Raw genomic sequence first — 8,851 nt, 5'->3', positions numbered from 1 at the left:
AAAAAAAAAAAAGCCCTCTTATGGTAACATCATAGTATCACCTACCACCACCCATCGTAACTCTCCATTGCTTACGAGCAGAGAGATCCGGCCCTTTCTGTCAATCCTAAAGCCCACCAAGTCTCCAATCCAGACCGAACATCAGCCAACCAGATTTTGAGCAGCAACCACGCAACCCAGCGGTTTGATTCGAGCCACACACACACACCGGAAGTTCCATCTTCTCTCGTCCGACCCCCCTGTCCACCGCCCCGCGATCGGGCCTGGTTTTTTTCTTTTTTTTTTTCCGGCTTATCTCTGAACCCCCTCCCCCTCCCTCACTTCTTCTCGCAATGTTGGACCAGATGGCAAACGAAATCAAACTCCTGTCGGGGAGTTCCCACCCGGAGCTGAGCGCCCAGGTCGCTAGCCGGTATGCTCTTCTCCCCTGTCCTTCTCTCTCTTCGTTCTCGACAATCAAGACAAACTCAGCAGATATAGCTTTGGGGGGGTGACGGGGAGATGTGACTCTTGTTACTGACTGACCCTGTGTGCTGTCGTTAGTCTGGGCATCGATGTCGCCAACACCTTGAGCCTCCACTATTCCAACCAGGAGACGAGCGTGTCCATCGGGGAATCCGTCCGCGACGAAGACGTCTTCATCCTCCAGTCGACTGCCCCCGGCGACGTCAACGATGGCCTCATGGAGCTCCTCATCATGATCCATGCCTGCCGAACAGCCTCGGCCCGTCGCATCACCGCCGTCATCCCCAACTTCCCTTACGCCAGGCAGGACAAGAAGGACAAGTCGCGTGCTCCTATCAGTGCCAAGCTCATCGCGAATATGCTTCAGGTGTCTGGATGTGTACGTGGCCGATCGAGAGGGGGAGGGAAGTAGAAGGAGAAGGAGGGAGAGAGATGCAGCTGACAGTGCCGAGCGAAAACAGAATCACGTCATAACCATGGACCTCCACGCCTCCCAGATCCAGGGATTCTTCAACGTCCCCGTCGACAACCTGTACGCCGAACCCTCGGTTCTCCGCTGGATCCGCGAGAACCTCGACAGCAGCAACTGCGTCATCGTCTCCCCCGATGCTGGAGGCGCCAAGCGTGCCACCTCCATCGCCGACCGACTCAACACGGGCTTCGCCCTCATCCACAAGGAGCGTCCCATGCCTAACGTTGTAGGCCGCATGGTCCTCGTCGGAGACGTCGTCGACAAGGTGGCCATTCTCGTCGACGACATGGCTGACACCTCTGGCACTGTACGTCCTCTCCCTCCCCTTCTTGCTCCCGTGTCTCTGCTCTCCAAGACCATGCTTTGCTGACCCGGAAGGCTACAGCTCGCCAAGGCTGCCGCCACCGTTAACGAGCACGGCGCTCGCGAGGTCTGGGCCATTGTCACCCACGGTATCCTCAGCGGTAAGGCCATTGACACCATCAACTCGTCGTGCCTGTCCGGCCTCGTCGTCACGAACAGTGAGTCACAGCTTCCCCTCCAGAATCAGAGAGACGAAATTACTTGATGCTAACCGCTTCGAAATCTCGCAGCTGTACCACGTATGTTCCATCACCATCTCGGCAGCTTGGAACTGCACAGATCTGCTAACATGTCGCACAGTCGGTAACAAGACGGAGCTCTGCCCCAAGATCAAGGTCATGGACGTTTCGGCCACTCTGGCGGAGGTCAGTTCGACAATCACATGCAACAACCCTTGGGCAGACAGGAGAGGAAAACTGACATTTCGTCTACAGGCCATCCGTCGCACTCACAACGGAGAGTCCGTCTCGTACCTCTTCACCAACGCCCCTGTCTAGGATCACCGTACCGGGCGTCACCTGCTTTACGGCTCTGAAGCCGTACTTCCCTCTTTTTTATGATCTTTCCTTTTCATTGATGGAGTTTTTGGATGGAGTTGACTTTTTTTTTTTTTTTTGACTACGACTATTATATATGGGAGGAGGATGACATATATATGTTATACTACAGTTGCCGGATGGATGACCTACATCAGTCTAGTTTCTAGCTGTTGTCTAGGGGGTTTCGTCTTTTCTCGTTGCTCTACGCTATACGTTGTACTGTCTTTGATTTGCAACATCACCGTTACTGCTGCTGTTCTCATCACGGAAATGCTCTGCTGGCTGGTCCAACCAGCTAGACAGTCTACGGTCACGAGGGGAGATGAGAAGAATACACTCGATGCAAACGGTAAGAAAATCGTACTGGTCTTGTGATGGTGAGCGTGTGTGATCCTGCGTCTCGTCAGCCTAGTACAGATTCAAGAGTACAAAAGACTGAAGTTAGGAAAAGCAAAATATAAAATAAAGCAGGTAAGCAATATACTTCTGTGAATTGGAGCAGTCAATTCCAAGTGGGAGGAGTTGCAAAAGAGACAGGGCGAGAAAAAAAAAGAAGTACAAAAGGTTCGACATGGGACGGATTTGAACCGCCGCGTCCGAAGACATGAGATACCTCTGTAGATTCCGGAGTACGGAATATTCGAGTCTCACCCATTAACCACTCTGGCACCATGCCTTGGTACATAAAAAAGACAGTTAGTAATCCTATAAGCCTCAAAAGAAATCCTTCGTCGGGCGGTGTGAGCCACTCGACAATTCTGCCAAAGGACCCAGTCATGGGGCGCAGCATGTGGCTGGTGATCTTGTGCAGGTGTGGCGCCAAGGAAGGTGCGGGACCCCCATGCGTGGCTTCAGGAACGGGACAGTTTACAATGAGACGCAACAGCTTCTCTCATGTAGAGGGAGGAAACATATAAAAACGGAGCAACAGCGGCGACAACAAGCGAGGTTCGCGCCCCTTCATCTCAACACCTGCTCGAGCGAGGAAAAGAGGAAAGGAGACGGCTGCGTGGGCGGCAGTATTTCCCAAATGGGCCCTTGTTGAACGCGCCAGCCCTTGCTTAGCAGCCCGTCATGACGACGCAACTCCTGGCCACAGAGCTGGCCAACCTCATCCAAGAGAGCAAGCGTAAACACAATGATTTGCGCCAGGTACACATTGACCCTCCATCACTCATACCCTCATACGGAAACAATAACTGACATCCCTCTCCCTACCAGGCCGCCGAAAGGTCTCTCGAGGAGCTTCGCAGTCTGAGAAACTCTTCTGAGCAGGGCGCCCCTGAGGGTATGTATTCTACCGTACTCATACTATGCTTTGCAGCACATCTAGATCCTGGACGAAAATGAAGACTGACGGCATGCCCTAGAACTATCACAAAAGGTCAACTTTGCGAACCCATTCATCATTGCCTGCGGCACAAAGAATGCCAAATTCACCGCCATCGCCATCGCCTGCCTGCAGCGACTCATCGTCGCTCGCGCCCTGCCGCGCTCCAGGCTCAATCAGGTCCTCGAGGCCCTCATGCAGGCCACGTCGTCCGGCCTGGATGTTCAGCTCAAGATTCTGCAGGCTCTACCGTCACTCTTGCAGAATTATTCCGCCGATTTGAAGGGCGATCTGCTCGTCACCGCCCTCAACATCTGCTTCACACTCCAGACTAGCAAGAATGCCATCGTCAACAATACCTCTGCCGCCACGCTGCAGCAGCTTGTCGTCTCTGTCTTTGACAAGGTTGTCGCCGAGGACAGTGTGTCACCCCGTTCCCCCGACTTCCGGTCTTGACCCAATCGCTGACTCCTGTATGAAGAGAGCGGCCCCCAGGTGCCCATGGCCGGCGTTGCTGCCACGTCAAAGGGAGAGGTAGAGCTGCGTGCTGCCGCCCTCGATGCATACAGAGTATGTTGAAGCTTGCGTATGCTGCGCCCTCCGCACTGCTGACATGCCTGTAGATATTCAACGATCTATGCCTTCTCACCGAAAACCAACGACCCGAGTTTATCCGCTTCTCCAGCCTGCCCCAGACGTTTGGGCTCGAGCTGATCGAATCTGTCATCACTAACCATGCGGACGTCTTCTCCAGCCACCCTGAACAGGTTGACATTCTGCGCGTCAGGGCTATGCCTCTCATCACGAGCGCCCTTCGGGGGAAATCTTCGTTTGCCACCAGCGTGAGATTGGTCCGCATCCTGTACACAATGCTGCGCAGGCACATCAATGTCGTCCCTGCTGAGTGCGGTGAAGCTCTGGATATCCTGACACAGCTCCTTGACCACGACTCGGCGCCCTGGAAGAGAGCACTCTGCCTGGAAGTCTTCAGGGGCATCTTTGCCGAGCATCAGCTAGTGCGCCGCATCTTCGCCCTGTACGATTCCAGGGAAGGTGAGAAGGATATCCTCAAGACTTTGACGGCAACGTTTGTGCGCCTCAGCACTGAGAAGCCTAGCGTCATCGGTCTCGGGCACCAGTCCACCATGCCCGTTGCTGGCAGTCAAGGCGTCTCGGCTTCTATGCAGGACCAGGCTATGCTTGAGGCCAGCGGTGTTACGGGAATCATCAGCTCTGCAGGGCCCGAGAGCTCCTACATAGGCATCAGCGCTCAATGGAGTTCGGTCAGAGTGCCCTGCATCGACCAGCTCGACAAGACAGAGCCACCGCCGATCCCCGAGTCCTACTCGTACAGCCTGATACTGGCCTGCATCTCATCGCTATCTGATGGCCTGGCAAAGTTTATACTTCCTCTCACTGTGTCTGCCGAAAGCCGCAGCCGCAAGAAGACCGTCAAGAGTGATCCCCCAATCTCGCCTCGCGTCGATGCTGACGGGAATCCAGCCAAAGAACCCCGCGAGAGGTCGGCATCCTTCAAAAAGAACCCACTCCCCCTCAACCCGTTAGATCATGAGAACCATCCGATGGCCGCCGAAGTCAAGATCTGTGCTAGCATAGTTGATGAGTGCTGGCCTGCCATTCTGGCAACCTGCTCCACATTTCTCTACGCCGCCCTGGACTCAGAATACTACCACGGTCTGGTCAGGGCCTTCCAACGGTTTGCCCATGTAGCCGGGCTTCTGCAGCTGGGGACTCCCCGCGATGCTTTCCTCACAACGCTGGGCAAGGCGGCAGTGCCTCCCAATGTCTTCACGGCCTGCCTCAATGCTGGCCAGCCGCGACCACGTACCCCGAGCGTGTCATCAGAGGCGCCTTCTTCCCTGATGAGCAACGCCAGGGGCCTCTTGAGCAGTGAGAACCTCAGCACACTTGCTGAGAAGCCCTCATTCGACTCGCAGCCGCAGGGCCTCAGCACGCGTAACCTGCTGTGCCTCCGCGCCCTTCTCAACCTAGGTATTGCGTTGGGGCCGACCTTCGGCTCCGCCTGGGGAATTATCCTCGAGACTCTCCAGCAGGCAGACTTTGTTCTCTACGCTAGCTCCAAGGCGCCGGCGAAGACGGGCTCGTTTGCTCGCATCCAGGAGCAACAGGTTGCCGAGGGCGAGACGGCGTCTCTCACGGCCAACTTTGGAAATGAAGTCCGTGCCGTTGAGACAGCGGCCTCGAGGCTCTTGGAGAGTACCGTCGACTTCCCCAACGATTCATTTCTCGACGTCGCAAAAGCAGTGTGTGGCTTGTTAGAGCGCAAGGCGACTAGCGATACTGCTGGCCAACAGCAGCAGCAGCAACAACAGCAACAACAACAGCAACAGCAGCAGCAGTTGTCACCGACGTCAGAAAAGCGCCCCCATACACAGACACTACGGACGCTGAGTGGTCAACACCGCCGTATCTCGAGCTTCTCAGCAGCACCGCCATCGTCGCATTCCACACAAGAGGACCAGTTTGCCCTGACAAAGCTCGGGGAGGTTGCCTCCATCAACATGGAGCGACTTCTCATGTATCCTCCCGATGAGTCAGGCTGGGCGATGCTGACAGACCAGCTCATCGATACGCTCGGCTCCATGCCTAGCGGCTCGGCCGTCCGCATCAAGGCCGGCGAGATACTCACGCGCCTGACGCTCGAGGCGGCCCACATGGCCCCGACCCTCTCCGAAGACGACCAGTTGGCCCCCATCCAGCTGCGTATACTCGGGGCACTTCGTGCTGCCCTCGGGCCCCTGCAGAACGACGGCCGGCAGATCTCAGTGGCGGACCATGCTACCGGCGTGGAGATTCACAGGATAATCCTGGACGGTCTCAAGGAGATTATCGAGGAGAGCGCCGAGAATCTGATCAGCGGATGGGAGATTGCCTTTGACATCATCGGCAGTGTCTTCCTCACTAAGGATACTGTGACAGAGGGCCGTCGGGCTGACCCTACTGTCATCGAGACTCGCTCGTCCAAGCTTGTCCGGGCGTCGTTCAATTCTCTACAGCTCATCGCCTCCGACTTTCTGGCATCTCTGCCCAACTCTTGCTTTCTGATTCTCGTCGATACCCTCTACAAGTTTTGCTCGCAAGATGACGACCTGAACATTGCCCTCACGGTATGTGTCGACGGGGGGTGTAGTGTGGAGCATAAAATACATCTTGCTGACTTTAAGTGGACGTAGACCGTCACCTTTTTCTGGGTTCTCTCCGATTTCCTGTCTGGGAAGGAAGGCTCTCTGGATATAACGGCAGCGCTACTGCAGGACACGGGGACGTCAGATCTGGCCGAGAGAGCTGCCGATGCCGACAGGGAGGGCTCAGCCGCTGCTTTGTGGATGCTCCTGCTCCTGAGGCTGACAGCAGTGGCCTCGGATGACCGACTCGACCTGCGGAACAGCGCCATCCAGACACTTCTGCGCATCTTTGATGCCTACGGTGAACGTTTCAGCGCCGAGGCGTGGTCTGTGTGCATCAAGTCGGTTGTCTTGAAGCTGCTCACTGCTCTGGAAGAGGAACTCAAGGCCATACAGGGTGCTGATGCCGACGACGGAGATCGGAGCGACTGGAACGGAACCGCAGTCGTGGTTCTCAACGGTATCTCAGGGCTTATGGCCAACTACATTGAGGTGATTACGAAGCATGGGTCTTTTGAGAAGTTGTGGCGCGATCTCCTGGACCACTTCCAGACGCTACTCAACTTTGGCGTTCTGGAGATCAACACGGCTACGTTCAAGGCCCTCGTGCATATCCTGTCGCACTCAAAGGATCAGGACGGAAAATCAATCCTGACCAAGCCGACGATTGAGCCTGCCTGGGAGCTGTGGTCCCGCGGGGTACCCGTGCCGGGTGATGGCGAAGCCGTTGCGGCAACAGAAGACAATCAAGCCTGCCTCGGTGCCTACGTCGACGCCCTGGGTGAGGTATACAAGCTAATCGAGCCGGATATCACGGTGGAGAGGGCCGGCAAGATGCTGGGCCTCCTGCAGGATGCGGTCGAGGAGGCGACGGTCAGCAGCTACTCGTCAGACGCGGAGCAGATGACACAGCTGCAGGTGCAGGTCCTCAACTCAATTGAGATGCTTCGGACCGACGTGGACGGGATGCCCTCGGCGGTCATCAAGCGCGTGTCAGAGCTGATCCTGCTACCGTTTGAAGCCGAGACGACCCCGAAGCGCACATTTGTGGCTCTGTCCAAGGCGAGCATGCGCATGCTGGAGAAGCTGATCCTGAAGCACCACGGCCAGAAGAACGTGTACGACAGCGGGGCGGTCTCGGCAGCGTTGGAGGCACTCAAGAAGCCCATCGCCCTCAAGTATGGGTTCTCCATTCCGACCAGGTCGGACAAGCCTTGGAGAGTAGCGACATCGACGGCCCTGGCAGTGCTCAAGCCGACACTGCCACAGCTCGACAAGCTATCCGTGTCTCGTGAGACGAGCCACCGCGTGTGGTCGACGGTCATGGATATTGCCGACGGTATCCTTGACGTGGACTGTGAGGCGGCGCCAACCGAAGGAGCAGTGTTCCACCAAGACGAGCAATTCGACATCGACTCGTTCAGGGCGCTCCGGCAGCTCATACTCCCGGCGCTGGGAGCCGACAACATCGATGAGTCGGCGCGCAAGTCGTACGCCGAGACCCTTTTCCAGACGTCTACAATTCACGAGCCCTCGGCGGCGGACGAGGCCATCATCTCAAGCATGCGGAGCGGTGGCCTATCGGCATTATACACGGCTCGCGAGGGGCGCACGGTGGCGGTTCCACCTGCTCGGCGCGTGCGCATGGCCTACGAGGCGCTGGACGAGCTCTTTTCCCTCGTGTCGCACGCGGACGACGACTCTGCACGATCGACGCCAGCGGCAGGCCCGAGCTGGCGTCGTCTAGCGTGCACGGCAGCACCCTTCTTCATCCTCCGCTGTGCCCTGACGCTACGGTCGTACATTGCCGACCAGCCTCTTCGGGGTAAGATGCCGCAGCCGCTAAGCCAGCGAAGGGAGCTCCTACGCATCCTGGGGAAGCTCGTGGCGCTGCGTAGCGAGAGCGACGCCATACCGGCACTGGGAGGGGTTGACAGCGACAACAGGAAGCACCTGCTCAGGCTGTACCCGCTCATCGTCAAGGCTCTTGGGGTCGGGGCGGACAGGGAGGTTGAGAAGCTGCTGAGGGAGGCACTGGAGGTTGTCGGTGGGGAGCTGGGGTTCGATTAGTGTTATAGAATTTGTAGCGTTGCTATTGTAATTGATACTCGGTGCATTACAGTGTAGAACTCGAGGGGTAACACATTTGCGATGTAGTATTATTGTTATGTCGAAGTTGGGATGGTAGAAATAAATCCAAAGTTGATGTTTATTTTTTCTTCTTCTTTTTTCCCTCCCTTTTTTGAAATAAAAACCCTTTTTCAACTTTTTTTTTTTTTTTACTTTTGAGAGGAGAGAAGCTTAGTCAAAAATGCCACCAACGTCACAACCTCTCAACCCCATTTCTTCTTCTCCGTCCATCAACACGACAACAAAAAGAGCCAGAAGAAAAGAGAACACACGACCGACTCCTCTCCGAACAAACCGCAAATATGCAAGGTTTTAACATGGGGCGGTACCACCCGCCCGAAGAGGCAGAAGAAGGAGGAAAGGCGGCAAAACGACGGCAAAAGCG

General features: G+C 56.0%; 2 protein-coding genes across 2 annotated transcripts; both read left to right on the top strand.

The window, feature by feature from the left end:
* Positions 1-332: 332 nt before the first annotated feature.
* On the top strand, positions 333-1,797 carry GMORB2_7790 (ribose-phosphate pyrophosphokinase; the record flags this gene model as incomplete). Its single annotated transcript, XM_035469755.1, has 6 exons — positions 333-412; positions 544-844; positions 927-1,244; positions 1,323-1,458; positions 1,565-1,665; positions 1,735-1,797. 6 exons carry the CDS (start codon positions 333-335, stop codon positions 1,795-1,797), a joined length of 999 nt encoding a protein of 332 aa, XP_035320849.1.
* A 1,116-nt stretch (positions 1,798-2,913) lies between these two features.
* GMORB2_7789 (Endosomal peripheral membrane protein) lies at positions 2,914-8,406 on the top strand (the record flags this gene model as incomplete). The annotated part of the gene is made up of 6 exons (XM_035469754.1): positions 2,914-2,991; positions 3,061-3,127; positions 3,210-3,590; positions 3,651-3,739; positions 3,793-6,318; positions 6,715-8,406. The coding sequence occupies 6 exons, from the start codon at positions 2,914-2,916 to the stop codon at positions 8,404-8,406; spliced, it is 4,833 nt and encodes a 1,610-aa protein (XP_035320848.1).
* Positions 8,407-8,851: the final 445 nt, after the last annotated feature.

The sequence above is a fragment of the Geosmithia morbida genome (genome assembly GCF_012550715.1).
Source record: "Geosmithia morbida isolate 1262 chromosome Unknown scaffold_9, whole genome shotgun sequence".
Classification (NCBI taxonomy): Eukaryota; Fungi; Ascomycota; class Sordariomycetes; order Hypocreales; family Bionectriaceae; genus Geosmithia; species Geosmithia morbida.
This window is presented reverse-complemented; position numbering and strand designations above follow the sequence as displayed.